Source organism: Leptonychotes weddellii, chromosome X (assembly GCF_054177405.1).
Source record: "Leptonychotes weddellii isolate Sample4059 chromosome X, ASM5417740v2, whole genome shotgun sequence".
NCBI lineage: Eukaryota > Metazoa > Chordata > Mammalia > Carnivora > Phocidae > Leptonychotes > Leptonychotes weddellii.
The window spans coordinates 58560614-58581334 of NC_138385.1; the positions used below are offsets into that span (position 1 = coordinate 58560614).

At 53.7% G+C, this 20721-nt stretch overlaps 2 protein-coding genes and 1 long non-coding RNA gene across 6 annotated transcripts in view; 1 reads left to right on the forward strand and 2 right to left on the reverse strand.

Moving 5' to 3' along the window:
* Positions 1-2385: 2385 nt before the first annotated feature.
* On the reverse strand, positions 2386-13080 carry GDPD2 (glycerophosphodiester phosphodiesterase domain containing 2). 2 transcript variants are annotated; one of them, XM_006737475.3, is made up of 16 exons: positions 12912-13078; positions 11096-11209; positions 10741-10844; positions 10345-10438; positions 10110-10169; positions 9746-9844; positions 9497-9590; positions 9209-9354; positions 9017-9099; positions 8766-8916; positions 5800-6021; positions 5431-5579; positions 3654-3801; positions 3409-3491; positions 3135-3163; positions 2386-3038 (listed from the first exon to the last, which is right to left on the reverse strand). In XM_006737475.3, the coding sequence occupies exons 2-16, from the start codon at positions 11198-11200 to the stop codon at positions 2986-2988; spliced, it is 1620 nt and encodes a 539-aa protein (XP_006737538.2). In that variant the 5' UTR covers positions 11201-11209; positions 12912-13078; the 3' UTR covers positions 2386-2985. The 2 variants fall into 2 exon arrangements, with proteins under 2 accessions (XP_006737538.2, XP_030888440.2); XM_031032580.2 differs by lacking the exon at positions 3135-3163 and having other exon boundaries at positions 3006-3093; positions 12912-13080.
* On the forward strand, positions 6021-8176 carry LOC145717833 (uncharacterized). Its single transcript, XR_014141305.1, has 2 exons — positions 6021-6578; positions 6780-8176. It is a non-coding gene; the product is annotated as an uncharacterized LOC145717833 (long non-coding RNA).
* Positions 13081-14886: 1806 nt separating the features above from the next.
* KIF4A (kinesin family member 4A) overlaps positions 14887-20721 on the reverse strand; it is a 115387-nt gene continuing 109552 nt past the window's right edge. For all 3 annotated transcript variants that reach the window (XM_081808714.1, XM_081808716.1, XM_081808715.1), the window contains 3 exons: positions 17664-17780; positions 15971-16093; positions 14887-15693 (listed from right to left, as the gene is read on the reverse strand). In XM_081808714.1, coding sequence (XP_081664840.1) covers positions 15490-15693; positions 15971-16093; positions 17664-17780 — 444 coding nt within the window. In that variant the 3' untranslated portion in view covers positions 14887-15489. The remainder of the gene's footprint in view (positions 15694-15970; positions 16094-17663; positions 17781-20721) is intronic.

Consider the following 20721-nt stretch of genomic DNA (forward strand, 5'->3'; position numbering starts at 1 on the left):
TGGTGGAGCCAAGCTTCTCAGTGGCTTTCCCGAACTAGGTTTCTCTATGGAGTTGGGAGAGATCCTGAGGTCTGCTGACCCGTGTGAGTAGGGATCGAGCCCAGCAAGAAGGAAAGAAAAAGAAGAATCGGCAGGTGGTAAACACAGAATTCAGCAGTTTCCTAGTGCTGTGTCTAGTTTGGGGCTAGCAAGTCTCGGCTCTGTTGCCCCCCCTCTTAGGACCATGCTGAAGCACCCCATCCTTATGAGGGCCTGTGGGGACCAGAAATCCACAGCTTCTCTTCCTAGTCATCTAGTATTCTAGCCCAAGAGTGGGTCCAGGCAGGCCAAGGCTGTAGCCACAATAACTGTTCTACTTGGGACTCTTGCCTTCACTCTCAGCTAGTACAACAGGAGGTTCACTGTGGCCGAACCCCACGCCACGGCAAACTGAGGGGAGAGCTGTGCCCAGGAATCTTGTTGTGGGCCTTCCCTCAGGAGTTCCAAGGTAGAGATACCAGGCGGAGGTACTACTGGTCGCCAGAGAGGTACTGGCTCAGCCCCTGCCTCAGGCCACAACGTCTCCACAGGGCACGGCGACAGAGGGAGGCTCCTTGCTCCCTGTGCTTCCAAACTGAACTGGGTCGGGGCTGTGCCTCAGCTCTATTAATAGCCCCCTAGCCCAGCCTGCTAGCCCCAAACCCGGATGCCGGGAGCTGTGAGTCAGCAGCTAAAAATAACGGAGAGCGACTGCACCCCAACCCCAACGAGCAGCTCCCTGAGGCCCTCCACCCTCACGTTTCGGTCAGTCCCAGTCCCCAGTCCAGGGCCTCCTAGAAGTTCAGTGTGCCGTAGCTGTCCAGGCCTCCTGGGAAGACGGTAAGGATAGGCGGTGGCAGGCTCAGGGCCGAGGGAGGACTCAGGGGCCCGGGCCTGTAGGGTCTGGGACTAGGTCCTGGCATTCTGGCCCCGAGTCTGGACTCCGAGGTGACACGACTGCAGCTGAGAGCCTGGGAGCGGAGAAGTTGAGGCCGCGGGGGATTGTCAGGACTGGGTCGGAAGGGGAGGGGGAGGAAGAGGCTGCTTGGCTGCGAGGCCGGACGCCGGGGAGGGGACAGAAAAGCAGGGGTGCGGGGTGGAGGTGCGCGCCGAGAGGCGAGAGCCTGGCAGTACCTGACAGGCTGGCCGCCCCCGGAGCTGAGGCCGGCGATCGGTCAGATTGAGGGGCGGATCGGGAACCGGGAAAACTAAGGAAATGCAGCCTGAAAGGGGAGTGTGTGAAGGAGACCTGGCCGCTACGCGGCGGCGCGGACGCCCCGGGAGACTGGGACCGGACAGCGGCCGCGGCGTGGGCTCCCGACGCGCCTACCTCCTCCCCGCCCATCGCGCGCCGGCGCCCCCCTCCCACCGCGCCAGCTGCAGGCCAGGTATGTTGGCTTGGACCGCGGCCCGTGTACGTATGTGCGTGTGTATGCATGGCGGGGGCGGGGCGGTGAGAAGGGAAGGGGCGGGGCCCGGCAGGAGGAGGGGGCGGGAATACAAATTCAAACTCGCTTCCGTCAATCCCGAGACCGGAAGCGGTCAGGGGTCTCTTGGGAATTGTAGTTCCCGGGGGCTGCCTTGCAATCGAGCAGGGTCGTGTCCCGAGGGGCTGGTGCGGCCCCCACCCCTCCCCCCCGCCGGGTCCCAGTCTGGCGAGAGGAGAGGAATTGAGAACCGAACCTCCTGACCTCGCCAGCGTCTTAATTCGATTTCCCTTCGTGTGGAGATACGAACCGGGGTGAATGTTGGTGCGGTGGGGGACTGAAGAGGCAGCCACAGAACCCGCTCCGGTTTTGCCTTGGCCCCTCCCTCCCCCTTCTACCGGACTCCTCATCCTAGGTCAGCTCCTCACTGGTCTCCTTAACTGATTTAGCCCAGGACCTCCCGAGCAGCACATACACTGGGGAACTTGTGGGGGAACTTGTGGGGAACTTGTGGAGGGCCTGGGGACCAGACCCTGCGCGCAGCAGCTCAGAGAGGCGAAAACTTGTGGAAATCTTGTGGAAATCGGATTATACCCTCAGGGTCTAGAGTCAAGGACACAGGTCCCCAACCGGCACGGAAAACAGGTGGCATTCAGACGTCACGGTGACGACTGACGCGGCCTTCTTCTTGCGGCAGGTGACCACAAGGTGGAGCTACAACGCAACTCTGCGCAGCGTGCCTCGGCCACCCAGAGTGTCCCCCGCGGGGGCTGCTCTCCTGCTTCCCCTCTTGCAGCCCTTCGTTGTCCCAGGTGGTCCTCCCGCCTCCAGCCCAAGATTCTCGCCCGTGATGACCCCTCAGTGTCATGTCACATTAGACCGGGATGGAAGGTGCATCCCCCACCAAGCCCCCCCGCGCTGAAAAGATCAGACCACGACCAAACGGGAGTTAAATTTATTGAGTAACAGATTAACAACATAGGAGGAGCCAACCTGTCTTGAAGAAAAGGCTGTGAACAGCAAAAAGCCACCTATAGGCGCAGAATTAAATGGCTACATGGGCTCTTCAGCCCCCAGCATCTAGGCAGAAAAGCAGTTAAATTGCAGGGGTCAGGAGAGACAGTGAATGGAGTGGGATTGGTGTTTCCATCATCTTAGTTCTCCAGGAAAGGCCGTTCTGTCATCTCCTCCAGTCACTGGTCCAAGCTGGTCCATCCCTGACACACCCTGTGCCTTCTACACAAGAACACGTGTACGCAGATCTGAAACATTATTGTGGCAACCTCCTTCCCACTTTCTCTGTTCTAGTTTCATTTCGGGAGAAACTTCCCGTGACTCACTGTCTTCCCAACGACCTCAGGTCAAAACCCCAAGGGGGAGCCAGACTCCATGGAAGCTTGCCGCATGCCCTCATAGTTCAAAACCTTCCGTTGGCAAAGTTTACCCCACCCCATCCCCACTCAGCCACTCTCCTTTCCTTGTGGTTAGTCAATCCAGACAGGCCTCAGACTCTGGTTGGTGGGGGTCCAGGGTTGGGCATTCACTCCATTATGAAATTGTTGATCCTGGTCAGCAGCACTGCTGTTTCTAAGCCTAGAGCAGGGGGTGGGGAGAGGGGAGGACATGTAGGGAGTGACCAAAGGGCAGACTAGAGGAAGAGAGAAATGAGGTGAGGGAGGACGTTCTTACCAGTTTTCTCTCTCTCCTTCTTACATCTCCTAAAGGGAGAAAAGCTTCCCATTATGAGTTCAGCCGGCCTCGGCCATGACCCTTTGATCCCTGGTGCCCCCAAACTGCCTTTCCCCAAGCCAACTTGGCGTGGAAGGAAGGGTCTCAGAATCTCAAAGGCACCAAACAGACCCAACCCCACGCTCCGGGCAGCATACGTGGGTCTGAATCAGCCACGTCACCGGGACCCTGGGGGAGAATGCAGACCCGGAAAGCTGAGGTGTGAAGTGCTCACCCTTGGAGGAGGAAGGTCCACAGAAGCAACAGGGTAGAGACACAGTTGGTGATGATCCACATCATAAGGTAGGTTTGAGGGGGCTACGGGAAGAGGAAAAGGCACCTGTCGGTGACCAGAGCACCAAAGGTAGTATATGGGGTGGCGGGGGTGGGGGGTGGAATATGTAAGGAAGAGAGGGCCAGGGATAAGGAGGAGCAGGGACGGGGAAGGAAGGGGTGGGCTGACAGTCCCAGAGCCCTTACGATGATCCAGATGGGGTAACGCATCTGCTGCAGCAACTGGCAGTCATTGGTGGTGACCGAATCCACCCCTGCGCACCAGAGCAGGGAAAAGAGCCAAGGCTTGTTCACCACAAATAGGTTCACCGAGACATTATCCTGGTGTAGTGCCCTGTGGAGGTGGGAAACAGGAATATCCAGGGTCACAGGGCAAGAGGCACAGGAGGCAGCCCCCGTCCACGCTTGACTCTACAGTGTTGCTGCCAAGGAACTATCAGTTCGATCTTTACATACAGCCCCTGACCATCAGTGATTTTCTTTGCATGGCTGAACTTTGCCTCCTGGTGGATCCCACCTCCGGATCCTAGCTTTGCCATCTGGGGCCGCACAACTGTGTCTCTCTTCTTTGTCCCATGACAGCCCTTCGGAGGTCTGGGGAGCAGGTGAGCACGTCTCCGAGTCACCTCCTCTGCAGGCCCGACAGCCCCAGCTCCCTTCACCAAGGCCCGGGGACCTGGCTTCTCCTTCCCTTCGCCATCCAAACCTCGCCCAAGCTGATCTTGCTTCAGTTTCTCAGTGTTCCTTTCGAAGTGTGGGGGCTTGCATCTGAACATGATATCCCAGGTGGGCTTGGCCCAGCTTTGAGTACAGCAAAAACTCCTCTTGGCTTCTGGGCATGATGCCTGCATGCAGGCAGCCCGGGGTCGGGTTCGTTTTGGCAATGTCACAAGCCACTGATGACTCATTATGCACACTATTCAATCAAAGCCCTGGTCTCTCTCGCACATGTTCCTGCTGAATGCCAGTATCTCCTCTCTCGGCTTTGTGCAATTGAGCTTCCTTTGGACTGCAAATAGAGGTCTTTACATCTATCCTTGTGTTTCCTCTCAGTACATTTGGTCCATCGTCTTAGCCCGCGTAGGCCTTTCGGGGCCTTGATTTCATCACCAGTGTATTCATTACCAATTCATGTCTTTTGGAAACATGATCAGCAGTTGAGGTTGACTGGGACAAGACTAAAGGGAGGGCCAAAGCCAATGTCGTGTCGTGACAGCTCGGGGAAAAGTCCTTAAAATACTTGCGATTACTGGGCTATCATTCAGGCCACGTTTTTTTTTTTTTTTTTTCCTGCCTGACCGCAGGGACCTTATAAGAGACCTTGGCAATGGCATGCTTTGCCATCCATCCTGTTTACTGGCTGGGTCAGCTTCCGGGGCCCAGCTCACATCTGGGACTCTCTTGCCTCTCTCCCCTGGACCCCTCCTCTCTTGCTCTTACTTATCTCTGTGGTGAAGAAGGAAAGCTAAAACTGTTCTTGTGGCCTACAAGGTCCTACCCAGTTTGGCTCCTGCCCACCTCCCCAGCCTCACATTCCCCTTGATTCGGCTGCTGTCCCTGCTCCTCTTGCAGCTCTTCTCAGCATTCACTAGCTCCTTGTGACCGCGACCGGTCAGGTCTCAGCCCAGATAGCACCTCCTCTTTAATGACTTTTCCTAATGTGGCCCCTCTCGAGCCCTCACTCCCAAGCCTAATTGCTCTACTTCATCACCACGTTTTCTTATCTTCATATCACTTATCACTACCCAATACGCATGTAATTCGTTCGGTTTGTTATCTGTCTCTTTGTATGTGTGCCCAAAGCCTGCAACAAAGAGTGCCTGACATGGAGCAAGTGTTAAATATATTGATAAATATTTGTTGTATGCGTGAATAAATGAACGGCTTTTGCCCTCCCTGAGGTGGCGCTACCCTGCCATGAAGCTTCCTGGGATCCCCTTGGCTCCTTTCCCCGGACACTCACTTGATATCCAACAGTGGCAGATCTTGGTAGGGGAGGTTGAGAAACTGGGGTCTCTCAGTTCTGTTGCTTCCCTGCTGTCCATATATCTGGCGCATCCTGGGTGCCCGTTGTTGGACATTGGCCCGATCTTCATCTGGTAGCCAAAGGACCTGTGGTTTGGAGAAGATAGCTATGAATCTGGGGAGAGCTTGGGGATTCCAGGGGCAGGGGCAGGGGCAGGGGCAGAGAGGTCCGACCACAGAAGGGGGTATATGAGTTGGGGTAGGGCCCTGGGGCAGGGGGCCGCCTCAAAATGATCACCATGGCCTCGGGAAGGCAGGGGCTGGGGAGAGGGGCAAGAGGGAGCACTTGGGGTCCTGGCAATATCACCATGGCTTGGGGCACCCTCGCGCTCAGCACGGTCTCCAAGGTCTGGTTCACAAATGTGTCATGGTATGTGTGATTTCGTGGGGGGCGGCGCAAGTCAAACATGATGGAAAGGTTAAGGACTGCGGCTTCCTTTAGCAGCTCTTCCAGCGTTGGTACTGACTGGTTCTCAGCCTCCTTCCGATCAGGGCCTGACAGCCGCTTGGCCCCCCAGAAGGGTTGCCTCTATAAGAACAGGAAGGTTATTTCAAGATCAGAAGGAGCCGTTAGGCCATTGCCCCATCCTTCCCGTTTTCACTCATTTCCCCTACTTGGCGCCCAGCTTCTGTGCACCTCTGAGCCACGGTCTTTCTTTCTTCCAACTGTGGCCCTTTCCAGACCGTCTAACACCTTACTCTGTGACCCCCCAACCTCCTCCCCTCCCAGTTTCCTAACTTCCTCTCTCCTGCTACATTTTCTCTTTGGCCTTGCAGAGACCTCTGGGGTCTTGGCCCCTTGGTTTTCTCCCGGTCCATCAGCCCCTTTCTGCCACACCTACGTCCCCTACCCTTGGTCCATCCACGGCTTGAATTACTTTTCCATAGCATCCTCAACTCCGTTCCTGCCCTGCCTGCCTCCCCCCAAATCTGGAACTCTGATTCAACTCTATAATTGTCTGCCTCCTCCAGCCGTAAAACTGGGGAGCAGAGCACATCGTGTGGACTGTCGCTATAGTCCTTTTTCACCTTCAGTGCCACTTCATCATCCTTTTTTTTTTTTTTAAAGTAAGCTCTACGCCCGACGTGGGGCTTGAACTCATGATCTTTTTTTTTTAATTTTTTTTTTTAAGATTTTATTTATTTATCAGAGAGAGAGAGACAGAGGCAGGCAGAGGGAGAAGCAGGCTCCTTGCTCAGCAAGGAGCCCGATGTGGGACTCGATCCCAGGACCCGGGGATCATGACCTGAGCTGAAGGCAGACGCTTAACCGACTGAGCCACCCAGGCGTCCCTTGAACTCATGATCTTGAGAGTCGCATGCTCTGATGACGGAGCTAGCCAGGCGCCCCACTTAACCATCCTTTTCCTTGTTCTTGTTTTGCTCCTTCTTCCATTCCTAGTGGCTCTTCCAAACCTCTGCCACTCTCCTCTCCTCCCCTTGTAATCAACAAACGCCCTTACCTCCTAATCACCAACATGGACAAAGCAAGCAATCTAATACCTATTAAGTATTGACTTATGTGCCAGGTGGTGTTAGAAGTGTATTAATTTGGGGCGCCTGGGTGGCTCAGTCGTTAAGCGTCTGCCTTCGGCTCAGGTCATGATCCCAGGGTCCTTGGGTCGAGCCCCGCATCGGGCTCCCTGCTTGGCGGGAAGCCTGCTTCTCCCTCTCCCACTCCCCCTGCTTGTGTTCCCTCTCTCGCTGTGTCTCTCTGTCAAATAAATAAATAAAATCTTTTTTAAAAAAAGAAGTGTATTTATTTAATTGTCCCAATAATCCTACAGGATAGGTCCTGTTTTGATGCCTATTTTACAGATGAGGAAAATGAAGCCCAGAGAGACTAAGGAATGTTGCTCAGGCTCACACAGCTAGTAGGTGGTGAAGCCAGGAGTCAAACCCAGACATCCCCTGGTCTTAATCCCTCTGATATGTCATCATACATAGAGTTCAGTGAAAAACCAATCAAGGGCCGCCTGGGTGGCTCAGTCAGTTAAGTGTCTGCCTTCATTCAGCTCAGGTCATGATCCCAGGGTCCTGGGATCGAGTCCCATATCGGGCCCCCTGATCAGTGGGGAGCCTGCTTCTCCCTCTGCCGCTCTCCCTGCTTGTGCTCTCTCTCTCTCTCTGACAAATAAATCAATCAAATCTTTTAAAAAAAAAAAAGAAAAACCAATCAAAGTACAAAGGAATATATGAAGTGATCCTATTTGTGCAAAATGAAAAGTACGTGTGTGTACATACATGTATGTATATATATGGACATATGGAATACATACCCAACTGTTAGCAATGAATATCTCAGAGGAGTTGGATTATGGGAGACTTTTCAAACGTTTAGGTTATTTCTCTAATGTTTAATTTTTTATGAGGAACGTGTATTCCTTTTATAATCAGGAAAAGAGGAACTGAGAAAATAAAGTACCCTTAATGAATATTTTTTGTCACCTACAGGACTGAAGCCTGAACTGGGGCCGGCATTCAGAGCCCTTCGAGACCAAGCCCCTGCTCCCCTTGCCAGTCTCACCTCTTACTACTCCCATGAATTTTATCTCCCACTGGCACTGAGCCACTTTTTGTCTCCTGGAAACACTTCTTCATACCTCTGCGCTTTGCATATGCTCTTCCCTCTGACTAGAGTTGTCAGTCCCTGCTTTGCCCACTTAAAAACCATTGTCATTTCATGTGCTGCTCAGGCCTTCTCTCTTGTGAAACCGCTCCTGATCCTCTCCCACGCCCACCGTGCCAAACAGTGGCTTTGCCAAACAGCGGCTTTGACAAACAGCGGCTTTGCTCTCTCTCCTCTCTGTTTACTTTCCTACCTACTTATTTATTTATTTATTTGAAGATTTTATTTATTCATTTGAGAGAGAGAGGGGGAGAGCATGAGCAGAGGGGAGGGGCAGAGGGAGAGTGAGAAGCAGACTCCCCGCTGAGCAGGGAGCCCTGACACAGGGCTCCATCCCAGGACACCCCCCCACACCCCGGGATCATGATCTGAGCCCAAGGCGGACGCTTAACCATCTGAGCCACCCAGGCGGCCTCTCTCTTCTCTATTTCGTAAAGCTCTTGTGATCGTTCTAGTTTTCCTATGCTTACAGCCTATTGGCTCAGCTCTGTCCTGTCCTTGGAGGGAGTGACTTGCGGGCAGAGACTGGATACCTATTGCTCAGCACAGGGCTCAGAAAATACTTATCGATGAATGAACTCTCCGCTCCCCCCCCCCCCAAGTGCCCCTACAGGTGGTTGCCTCTTCTGTGAGGCTGTCTTCACCTCTAGGAACCAGGTCCCGGCATTGAGCTTCTTCAGTTCAGCGCAGGAGAAGTCGCTGCTGTGGGAGGAGGTTCGGGCTGGGAACACAGAGGCCACATCCGTGGTGCGGCTCAGGTGCTCATCATGCATGAGGAAGGGGATCCCGTCAGAGCTGAGGGCACAAGGCGGGGGTCAGAGGGCTGAGCTCTGGGACTGCTCATCACTTCCTGAGCTCCCCTGCTGCCTCCCTCTGCCCCCCCAGCTTCTTTCACCTGACCATCACGTCGGTCTCAAACACAGCAGCTCCACATTCAGCGGTCTTCCGCAGGGACATCAGGGTGTTCTCGGGGGCCAGCTGGGCAAGGGAATTGACAGGGAGGTAGCAGAGAAGGGTGGGAGCCTGGGAACCCACAGGCCCGATCGCTGCAGCCTGGAGGAGCAGACCCATCCCACCCAACACTCACCATGGGGGCCCCTCGGTGTCCCACCAGACCAGGCTTGGGGGGTAAGTCTCTGGGCTCCATGATACAGGGTGAGGAGATGCATAGTGGGGCCAGGTAGACGGCCAGGGAAACTCCAAAAAATAGGAACAGGAGCAGAGTCTTGGGACCTGTGGGGCACGGGGGAGAGGCTATGGAGAAAGGGCAGTGGGTGAGCTCTGGCGGGGGGAGCGGGCAGAGAGCCGAGTACAGGTGCAGTAAAACAGAAGTGGCGATGGCCAGTGGGGGTACGTCGGGGAGTGGAGGTGGCACCTCTTCGACGGACACGGTAGAAGGTAGCAGCCACAGGCCAGGCCAGGAGGGTGACACCAGCAACTGCTCCGATATGCAGGAATGGGGCTGTGGCCTGGGGACAAGAACCGGTGAGGAGGGTTCTTCGCCCTCGCGCCCCTCCCCTCCGCCTCCTAGAACCTGAGTCCGGAGCTACTTTTAGCTCTGGGGACCAGGGGGTTGGACGCAGGCCAAGGCTCCCACCTAGTTCCCCGGAGATCAGTCACTCACCTGCAGTGACAGACGTAAGCTACGCCATTCCTGCTGCCATTGGACGTCCAGTCCCACAAGGCCAGCGGCCACAAGAAGCATAATGAGCAGCAGCAGCATCTGGGGGAACCAGGGACGGACGGGGCCTTCTTGGTCAACCCGGGCTCGTGGCTCCTCGGGCTGTGCCCCGCCCCCGCCCCCGCCCCACTCTCTGAAAACAGGACCATTTCTTTCCCCCTGACTCATCCCCATTCCTTCTCTCACTCAACACGTATTTACTGGGCTTCACGTCCTGAGCTTGAGTCCGCGCGTAGGATACTAGGGTGCTCGGCAAAGACCTGGCCCAGGGCCCCCCTCTGCCCGCTCACTCCCATCCCCACTGTACCTTGTGGACACTGTGCAGATGCAGAGGCTGACCACAGAGCCGCAGGAGCAGGGCCAGGAGCTGGAGGCAGAGGGCGGTGGCAGGAATGAGGCGCCCAGCGGGGTCGCTGAGATGCGCTTCCCAGGCTGATGCCTCCCTCCTGCCCTCCCCTCAGTGGCCAGGGGGCGATGCTGAGCAGGAAGGGAGGAATTAACGGGGTGGGGGGGGTGGTTAGGCGGGCTGCTCCCCGACCCACCAATAGCAGGGATGCATATGTGACAAGTAGAGAGATGACCAGCAGAAATGCCAGGGACCAGTCCATCCAGTGTCCCCAGTGGTGGAACAGGAATCTGTGGGAAGGGAGAGGAAAATGTCTGAGTGGGGGCAGGGGTGTGAATAGTGGCCTGAGGGGAGTTGGCGTGGGTGGGTCCAGAAGGATGACCAGAAGGGAGTGAGGGGAAGCACTTCATGGGGCCAGGGGTCCCAAGGACTGGGGGCCGGGGGGGTGGGGGGGGACTCCGTGGAGGAATTTTCTAAGGAGGTTGGGTACCAGGACAGCTGGGCAGGGCTGGGGATGACTGAGCCCCCAGGGGTCCCAAGGTGGGGCAGAGATTAACATGGATGCTGAGGAAGGAGGGGGTCCGTGACACACTCATTGAAGTTGTGCAGGTCATTGAGAAGGATGAGCCCGATGTACAGCCAGCCCAGGGAGAGGAGAAAGGTGAGGAAGAGCAGGCCAAACCAGATACAGTCGCACTGCAAAGGGGCAGGAGAGAAGCTCACAGCCGATCCCCACTTCCAGCTCAGAGTCCCCAACGGACGGCAGCTCAGTGGGGCTTCCTGCCAGGCGTTGGGCTGCTCTGCTCTGCCCGGCAGGCAGGGACAGATTTTCTTCCTGGGGAGAGAAAGCCCCTTCCCCCCAGCTGCCTCTGAGCACACGTGGCCTCCTTCTCCCCTCCAGGCGGCCTCTGCCTTGGACTTCCAGTACCCCCCCAGCCCCACTCCACCTTGCTGGTTTGCATCCTCTCTTTGGGGCATTTCCTCCAGTGGCAGCTATACAGGCAGTGGAGGCAGCGGGCCCAGACGGAGCAGCAGCCGGGGGACTCGGCCATGGTGAGGGCCTGGGAGAAGGGACACTCAGCCATCAGGCACCCTGGCAGAAGACGGACCCCAGCCTCCCTCCCAGGGCATCTCAGGAGCTTCGGGGGAGGAGCAGAGGCCTGGGCCACTGCTCAGCAACGGCAGGGAGGTCATGGGGCTGCCCGAAGTGCCAGATTGGACGAGGACGTGAGCCGGGGCGGGGGGATAATCTCTGGGGTCTTTCTTTCCCTTGAACCCGGATACCTGGAAAGTCAGTGGGACACCCAGGAGATCCAGCCTCTTTGCAGGCAGGATGCATACCCACCCTCCCCAACTCCTCCCCATTTAACAGCATCCATCCAGCTCTGGGGATATCGCGCTCGCCCAAGGGTGGGGACCCGGGAGAAAGTGCCCAGGGTGGGGCAAGTTCAGTTCGGCAAGTTGAGGCAGATCTGGCCAAGCTTCAGGCAGCCTCATGGTGGGGAGCCTTCCACCCCAGGAACTGAGAGTAACCTGAAGCAGAGGTTCTAGTTCTGACCTGGGGCTAAGGAAGGCCCGGCTAGTTGGCCAGTTGCTATGGATACAGAGATTGCACACACCACAAAGCCCTGACTAAAAGATTCTCAGTCTCCACCTCCCAAGGGGCAGGGGGCACTGTCAGTAACAGGAAGGCTGGAGGGAAACAGGCTCCTGGGTCACCTCCCAGCCTTCCAAAGGGGCCCTTTTCCTGCCCGCACACACCTGGAAAATCCAAGCCCTTTCGCCCCAGTCGTGTCCCTTCCTGCCCAGTCACCCCCCGCCACCCCAGCCAGGAACCCAGTCTCCACCTTCTCCCTTTTAGGGGCCCCACCCTCTGAGCTCGCTTGGGTGAAAGTACAACAAATATCGGTCAAAGGTGTGTGTGTGTGTGTGTGTGTGTGTGTGTGTGTGTGTGTGTGTATGTGCGTGTGTGGCGGGAGGTGTGGTTGCGTTGGGGCCGGGGAGTGTTAGACCTTGGGCTTTCGGGTCACACTGAGACCCAGCAGGCTTTCGGATGCCCGAACTAGGCTGGGTGTGCGTCCTTCTACCTGAGAGGGTGTGTGATTTGTGTCAGCCTTCGTATGTGTGCGCGCACTAGTGGCTGTCGGCGCTAATGGGTTTCTAGAGGACTTTGAGTGTGTAGAGGAGCCCCTGGATACACCCAAAGTGTGTGTGGTCTGAGGGACACGAGCCCTTGTCATCTGGGCTCCCTAAGGCTGTGGAGTCTTGGAGGGGGACACAGTGGCCGGACCCCTGAAAGGAGGGAGGGTGTGGCTGCCCCTGAAACTGCCCTCCTTACCCCACCGGGGGCCTTGGGAAAGGAGGATTAGGGTAGGGAGTGGAGGGGTGAGGGGGCTGTAGCTGGGGGAAGGAAAACTCTCCCCTATCTGAGACCCCTCCCAGGAAAAAAAAAAAAAGAAACATCCTAAAGGGAGGCCCCTGCTTCTTCCCATCCCGGACTGGCTCCTAGTAGCGGGCCCTGGGCTCCATCCACACTTCCTGCCTCCCTGCAGGTCCTGCCCCTGTATCCCAGACACGGCCTTCCAGAGTCCCACCTCCCTCCAGGAGCTGTCTGTAGGCTGGGGTCAGGATCCAAGCCGTCTGAAAACCCCAATCAGGGGAGCTGAGCAGGGGTGCTCCTCCATCCCCGGGCCCGGTTGGAGCCAGTCTCCACACCCCTCCCCATTCCCGCCTGTCACCCCCAGCCTTCCCCAGCCTTCACACCTTGTCTCAGCGGCAGCTCTGCTCAGCTCTGCGCTCTGCTCTGCACTGCACTGCTTCCCAGCTCCTCTCCGAGTTTGTCTGCCTCCTCCCTCTTCTAGTCCTTGGCTCAGCCCCACTGGTCAAACAGGTGGCACTGTTGCCACCTACAGGAGGCTGTGTGGCTTATGTCCGAAGGGCTTAAGCCTGCTCTATGGCCAGTGCCCAGCCCTGGGAGTGGGTGGGGGGGGTGGGGGGGGTGGGAAGGGGGAGGGAGAGCAGATCTGCTTCTTTACTCGCTGCCAGTCAGGGGGCTTGGCGTGAGGAATTCCTTCTCCTTTGTGCGGCCCTCCCCATCCCTCTTGTCCCTCCTCCTGTTCCCCTCTCAGTCACTGCCGGGGCTTTGTCCCGGGCTCAGGGAGGCGAGGGCCGAGGGCACTGGCGGGCGGGAAGCTGGGGGGAGGTGACCACACAACTCTGCAACTTGGCAGTGAGGAGAAGGGGCCCAGCCAACCCCCTGGGAAGAAGGGGTGTGTGTGTGTGTGTGTGTGTGTGTGAGAGAGAGAGAGAGAGAGAGAGAGAGAGAGAGAGAGTCTAGCATTTCCCTGAAGCTCCCTGGGAGGATGGCCTTGATTCATCAGCCTCCTTTCCCTCCTGGGAGCCTACTTCCACTTCTATAAAGTGCATCGAAAACTCTATACAGGGTTGCAAGCTACTTCCTGAACTCTGGGCAGCAGGTCGCCCTGTTTCTGGACCCGGGGTCCCCATGGGCTTTGTGAATCTCGGGTGACACTAGCAGCCTTCCCCTTCCCCCCATCACCCCAGACAGGAGATGATCATTCAGGATGTAGCGAGATGTGTGTCATTCCTGCGGTCTTGTCCCCAAGGTATCTAGAGTCTCTTTCCAGGAATCATCTGAAGAGTGGAGTGTTAGGGTCACAAGCTTTTGGAAGACGAACACGTGCAAAAGATGCTGTTACTATACATACCATCCACAGGAGAAGGCTGGCTATCATGCTATAGTCAGCTTAGTGCTAAAGCATAGGGCTCTCTCTGGGTGGGATGAGGGTTGGCGGGGGGGGGGGGGGTGCTGCTGGCTTGACTGACCTCCCCTCTCTACCCTTTGGCTGATGCAATGGCTCAAAGCCTGGGAGGCTTCCACAGCGTTGGTGGGAAAAAACATCTTCTTTGGGAATAAACTCGCTTACCCCTCCCCCAACACGTACTGGATTTGGAACAGTGAGAAGGAAGACTGGCTCTCTTCTGCCAAGAGCTGGCCCCCCTCCCTCTGCCTTCCCATTGTATCCAGGGGCTCTAGCTGGCGACGGCAAGAGGCTCCCTTGCTCCCTTGTCATTAAAATGCAAAGAGAAGCAGGGCTGCTCGCTGGCGGGAGGCCAGGGAGGGCTGCCCGGCCACCTAGTCCTCCTGCAGGCTTCATTTTAGACAGGTTGTCCAACAGTTTCCTTCTCTTGGGGTCTGGTGGATTCTAGGGGAGTCCTGGATTTTGTGGACCCGGTGCTGGGGGGTTGCTCTGGGAGCTTTCAGTCGGGTGGGGGGAGGGGACTGGGATTCAGAATGCAGGGAGAGTGAGCCCAGGGCTCCCAAGCTCCTCAAATGGCTGCGAGGCCAGTCAGAAGTCTGTTTGGCAGGCCGGGGCTGGCCTCATTTTTTAGCTTTAAGCAGAGCTGGGGAACCCTGACGCATAGTAAGGAGTAAACAACACCCCCCCCTCCCCTTTCAAAGGAGACAGCAGGCAGCCAGGACTGTGCTGTCCTGGGACTGGGCAGCAGTGTGGTCCCACCGCGGCTAAGCCAAGAAATCGGGCTGCAGGGCATCTAGAACAGCTACCAATGCCACCCCGGAGTCACACAAGAAGCTTCGGTGTAAGCCGGCCCTGGGTTGGGTGCTTGCACTGATTCTCCTCGAGAGCCTTCCCAGGGGCTGAGGAACACAGGCATATTTCTGCTGCTGGCACAGAGGGCCTTCCCAAACAGTAGCTAGACTAAGATTTATTTATTTACTTAATATTAACATTTTAAAAGATTTCATTTACCTCAGCAACATGGAAGACAATTGAGGGCACTGTTTAAAACACTTAAGATCCAGAGATGGTCAGGGCAGGAAATATCCCAATATCACCTCCATTCCTGACGGGGAATGAAGGATTGGTGCCAGGCCTCCAACCTTGGCCAGGCTCTGCCATTAAGCTGAGACAACCTAGAGGTAAGACAGCCTCAGCCTCATCCCCATCGGGGAGGTGGGGGGCAGGCAGCCTTACCTGCTCACAACTAAGAAAGAGCTAGATTGTACTGAGGTTTGGCTCCTGATGAGTCATCAAGAAGGTCAGTTGGTTCTTTCTTCAGCAGGTGGCTTAGCACCTTTCTGGAGAAGACAGAGTAGTAGTCTGGGGCTAGGGGGCTGGAGAGTAAGGGCCAACATCCAACAAAGATTTCCTCCCTTGTGGTAACATGCTGTCCCCCCTTTGTTTTTTTCCAACAGCAAGAACCCTGAAATCCAGAGGAGTCATTAAAGAAACTCCTTCTGGCTGCAACCTGAAAGCATCTCCGAAGCCAGACAGGGGCAGAGATGATAAGTCCAACTTCAGTGGGCTTCTTCTTCAATAGGGGAGCAGCCGGAGAAGAAGCTGGTATTGCTGGCCAGAGCTCGTTTCTTTTTCTTCCCTGGAGCTTTATTTTCTTGGGATTCTGTTGCTCCGTGTTTCAATTCTGTGAGGCCAAGGGAGGAGGCAGCTGGGTTTGTCTTCTTTAACAGCACCTGCTCCACATCACACATCTCTTTCAGGATCTAGGAAGGGCAGAGACAGGTATGAAGAGATCTTGGGTCGGGGCAGAGGTTCTGCCCAGCCTTGCCGCTACAAATGCTCAGCACGTTGTAGTATGAGGTATCCCCCAAGATTGGTCTCTTGGAAAAAAAAAAAAAAAAGACTCTGGCCTATGCCTGATTCCCACCTCCCAGCAAGCTGATTATACCTCTACCCCCTTTCCTCCCACCGCACTCTGTCACAGCTAATGCAGAGATGAATGCTAAGACAGTCGGAAATGCCGGTCTTTAGCCCACCTACCTTGCTGTTGGGAGTGGCACAGACAGGGTTAAAGAAGCTCAATCCTGGGGTAACCTCTGTGGGATCCTCCAGTTTGAAAGAGCCTTCGGAATCCTGGGTCCGCTCAACAGTGCCCAGGCCATCCTGAGAATCAGACAGGCATATTAGAAGTTCAGCTTCGGAGGTTACAAAAATCAGTCTGCTCCCCTTTCACCAGTGAGGTACCAGCTCTGAGGCCCTCATCGGTCAGTCGAAGTAAGTCTCAGGGAGACCCTGCTTGCGGTTTCTTGCCGTTGCAATGCTTGACGGCAGCCTCCGAAGGCAAAGGACCGGGTAGGGGAGCGGCTGAGGGGACATCACAAAGCAGCGTTTAAAACAAGGCCAAGCCGTGGTCATTTCTTTGATTCGTCTTTCGTCCTCTGTAATCTGCACTATCCTTTTTAGCATGTCTACAGGGTGTTGTCTGTATCAGTCTTCCTTTCAGAGAAGGGAACTCAAGGCCAAGAGTGAAAAGTTACTTAGGTAACAGGGCGACTCTGTGGTAGAGCTTGGATTAGAATTATAGCCTGTTGTCATGGCAACAGAAGTGGACTGAGAGTCAGGAAGCCCGAGGTCTAATCTTAGCTGTCATGCCCAGCTGGGTAATATTCGGTGAGTCACTTAAGCCTATCTCTGGGTCTCACTTTCCTTCCCCATATAATGGGAGCATGGGCCTAAATACGTGGTTTGACAACTGACATCCTCAGAGGAAGCCCAGTATAGAAAAAACAAGTAGAGAGCAAGTTGCTCTGATCGACACGGGGTTGAACCGAGCCAGGCCATGGTCGTCTGTTCAAGAAGCACGTCCACGAAGCCACCGAAGGACTCCGGAACCTAAACTGGAAGAACCACGGGGAGAGAGAATCCTTAAGGTCCCTGCTACTTCCACGATTCTCAGCCTGACCCCCAACTTGCCACGTTAGTCCTCTAATGACTACCTGCCTCGGAAGTCATTTTAATGGAAGACCCAGGGCAGAACTGCTCATGTGCAGATGTTCAAGAAACGCACGGTGGAGGATCATTATACCAAGCTTGCTAGAGTTGTAGATCACCGAGAGAGCTAGAGGAACAAGCTTCTGCCATGGGCACAGGGAGGTGTAAGGCAGTCTGTTTCCCCGAGTTTGCTCTTCCCGGGAGCAATATAAGGAGGGCAGCTACAATTAACTTGGTCCACAACGGTGACTATTGGAAAGACCAAGCTCCTGTGGGTCTTTTCCTAGAGCCATGGGGTAGTTGGTTCCCATGGAGAGGGTCTAAGCAACTAATGTCTCAAGATGTCAGAAGGATTAAGTTCCTTCCTGGAAGCCGCCACGTGGCCCTTAGAGTTCCAGCTAAGCCTCTGGACTAGTTTGGTCCTGCATGTCTATGTGCCTGTAGTTGCCTGCTTCCCTGTTCTTTGTTCCGGCCTCAGAAACTGTACCCAAACTTCACAGCCAAGGCTGGGCATGGGGAGCTGCATATCTGGAAGTCTCCCGCGAAGGGCTGTGGGTTTCTGAAGGGGCTACGTCGACAAGGCTAGCAGAGAGCAAGAAGGACCGAGAAGTGAAATGGCTCTGGTTGCAGAGGGCGCGAGAAGGGTCGGGGGAGCTGTGCAGGAGACGCCAGGCTTTAGGGTGGCGGGAACCGGGGCGGGGAGGCCCGAAGGGATGGCGAGGGCCAACAGAGCCGGTCCTACCTTGTCTTGCGGGCGGTTCCTGCACTTTGTGGGGTCACAGCTGCAGTCCACGCCACAGTCTGACTTATGTCTCCTGCACCCGCACTGCTTATTCCCACACCAGCCCTTGCAGGAACACTGCAAAACCAGGTTTGGAGAAACACACGTCACTGAAAGGCCGAGAAGACCAGCGTAAAGTGCCTCCCCTTCATTTGCAAGCCTTTTTAGAAGACGTGGAAAGCGGAAAATGGAAACGGAAACTTGGCCAAGCTTCTTTCTCCTCGGTCCCTTCTTCTTTAGGGAAACAGTGATCCCCAGAACCACGAGAGGTTGCCTAACCACATGGCATGCTAGACAAATCCATTTTCTTGTTTGGATTGTATACTTGAAAGACAGCTTGGAGGGATACCAGAATAATGCAGGGTAACTGGCAAAGCCTCTCATGATGATTTTTTTTTAAAGATTTTATTTATTTATTTGAGAGAGAGTGAGTGAGAAAGAGAGCATGAGCAGGGGAAGAGCAGAGGGAGGAGCGGAGGCAGAGGGAGAGGCAGACGCCTCTGCTGAGCAGGAAGCCCGATGTGGACCTCCATCCTGGGACTCTGGGATCATGACCTGAGCTGAAGGCAGACACTTAACGACTGAGCCAACCAGGTGCCCTCACGATGATTTATGGTCAAAGCGACGAACTGCAAGTTGGACGGTAGTAAGGTCATAGGTGTGTATAAGGGCTGAGTATACTTGCTTGATATCTTTAGTTCTACCCAGCGGTAGTTTCACCCAACTCACATTTCTGCACTTTGTTCAGCGTCAGCCTGGGCTACGTCCTCAGCAGTTTAATCATTTGACATTTTAATAAATCACCGAGGATATGAAATAAAATCATTTACATTTGTATAGCACTTTACAATTTCCAGAGTCCTTTCATATATATTAATACCAAATCTCATTTGATTCTCATAACCAGTCTACAGGGTAGGCATGTTTATTGGCTGTTTACAACGGCACAAAACTGGAAGGATGATTAATAAGTAAGATAACAGAATCACAATTCAAAAATATTTTGACAGGCTGGAATTCTGGGCTGCAAGTCGAAGGAGAAGTTCTAACAAGGATAAACTGAAGTCTGGCATCTGGGTTCTCCCCACATCAGCCATATAAATATAATATGGGGGGCGAGCTGGCTTAAAAGTACTTGGTGCAAAAAGGGCCTAAGGATGTGGGGTGTCAGCAAGCTCCATGAGTCAACAGTGTGAAATGGCTGTCCACAAGCAGATCAGTCAGGCAAAAATTGTCCAAGTTCATCCTTGATTGTGACATCCAGAAATGAGCATCACTTTCTAATATTGGTATGGCCATTGGGAGGTAGACGGACACAACACAACGCCCTTGTTTGGAAATCATGGGGAGCAACTGCTTCACTAGACTCTGGGTCAGTCAGACCCCATTTGATAGAATGTGCCGTATATTAGGGCATCATAATTTTTTTCGGGTATATAAAAGCACAGACAACAACGACAAAATCCACTCATGTTCTCACTCTTCCCTTAATAACTAAAATACAGATATAACTGAAACCTCCTACCTACCCTTTCCTGATCCCATTCACCTCCCTCTCTCCCCGAGGCAAAGTCTCTTGAATTAGGTGTTTATTAGTCCCATGCAGGTCTTTTTTTTTTTTTTTAACCACATATGAGTTTCCGTTAAAAAATAGAATGATCTTACATGTTTTGAAACTATAATAAGTGGCATCTTATTATATAGCACTGTTATAAGTGCTTTCCATGTATTAAACTCAATCAGTAGGTATGTTTCCCTGTGCACACATTCGGGAGTTTAGTGTGTGTATGTGTTTAATAAAGAGGACATTAAACAATAAAAAAAAGGCAGGTGACCAGTGTTATAGGAAGCAATGTTATAAGAGAAATGGTGGAAGAAGGGGGGATAGTTTGGCTTGGAACAAACATAGGTGGCAGAGCTCACAGAATGATGGATTAGAGCCAGAAGAGACCTTGGCGACCGTCTGGAGCCTGATTTGATGTATGAAGCCCCTCTCTAATGTCCCTGGTCTAATTATCTGAAGCTCTATTTATCCTGAGACGAGGATAGTTTCTATATAACTTCTGACCACAGGACCCAGTTCTGCCATCTGGAATGATAAGGAATCAGTTTAACCACACTTGCATAGCATTCTTGTTCAAACCCTGAACATAATTTCCACTACCCAGTCCCCCTCTGTCCAGATCTTCTCAAAGCTAAATATACGTAGCTTCCTCAATGATCCACCACATGACATGGTTTCCAAGAATCCTCACCACCTTGGTCATACACCAATTTGTCCAAGTTCATCCTTAACTGTGACATCCAGAAATGAACATAACTTTCTAATTTTGGTGTGGCCACTGTGAGGTAGACTGACACAACACAACTCCCTTGTTACGGACCCAACGGTCTTGTTCATGAGGCCTAAAAATCACAGTAGCTTTTTTTCCTTTGTCCTATCTTTGTGAATCCATACTGAGTTTACAGTTAAATACAAGCCCTTAAGTCTCTCTCATAGAACAATCATCATCGTTCTGTTAGTTGTAAAGGTAAAAGAAACCATTATAATATCTTTTTTCCTGATTTTGAGATTAATATATATCACTTTAAAAATCTGAAAATCGAAACCATGATTTTAAATATTTAATAGCTGTAGTTTCTTCATGTAGAAATGTCCATTTATTTAACCAGCCCCCTAATGTTAGACATTAAGATTGTTTTCAAAGAAATTGCTTCCTATTACCAATCATATTACCATAGATTCCTGCTACATAAACACAATCTAAATCTTCCCGCTATCGACAAGGCTCTCCATGATCTGGCCCCTAACTACCCCTCTGGCCTGACCTTGACTACTCTCTCCCACTTTTCAATACTCTCCAGCTACCTTGGCCTTTTCAGCTGTTCCTTGATAAACCAAACCCATTCTTGCCTGAGGTCTTTGCATTTGCTGTTCCCTTTTCCTGAAATGTTTTCCCTCTGGTTCTTTCCCTGACTTGCTCCTTTACTTTGCTGAGATCTTTTTGCTTAAGTATCT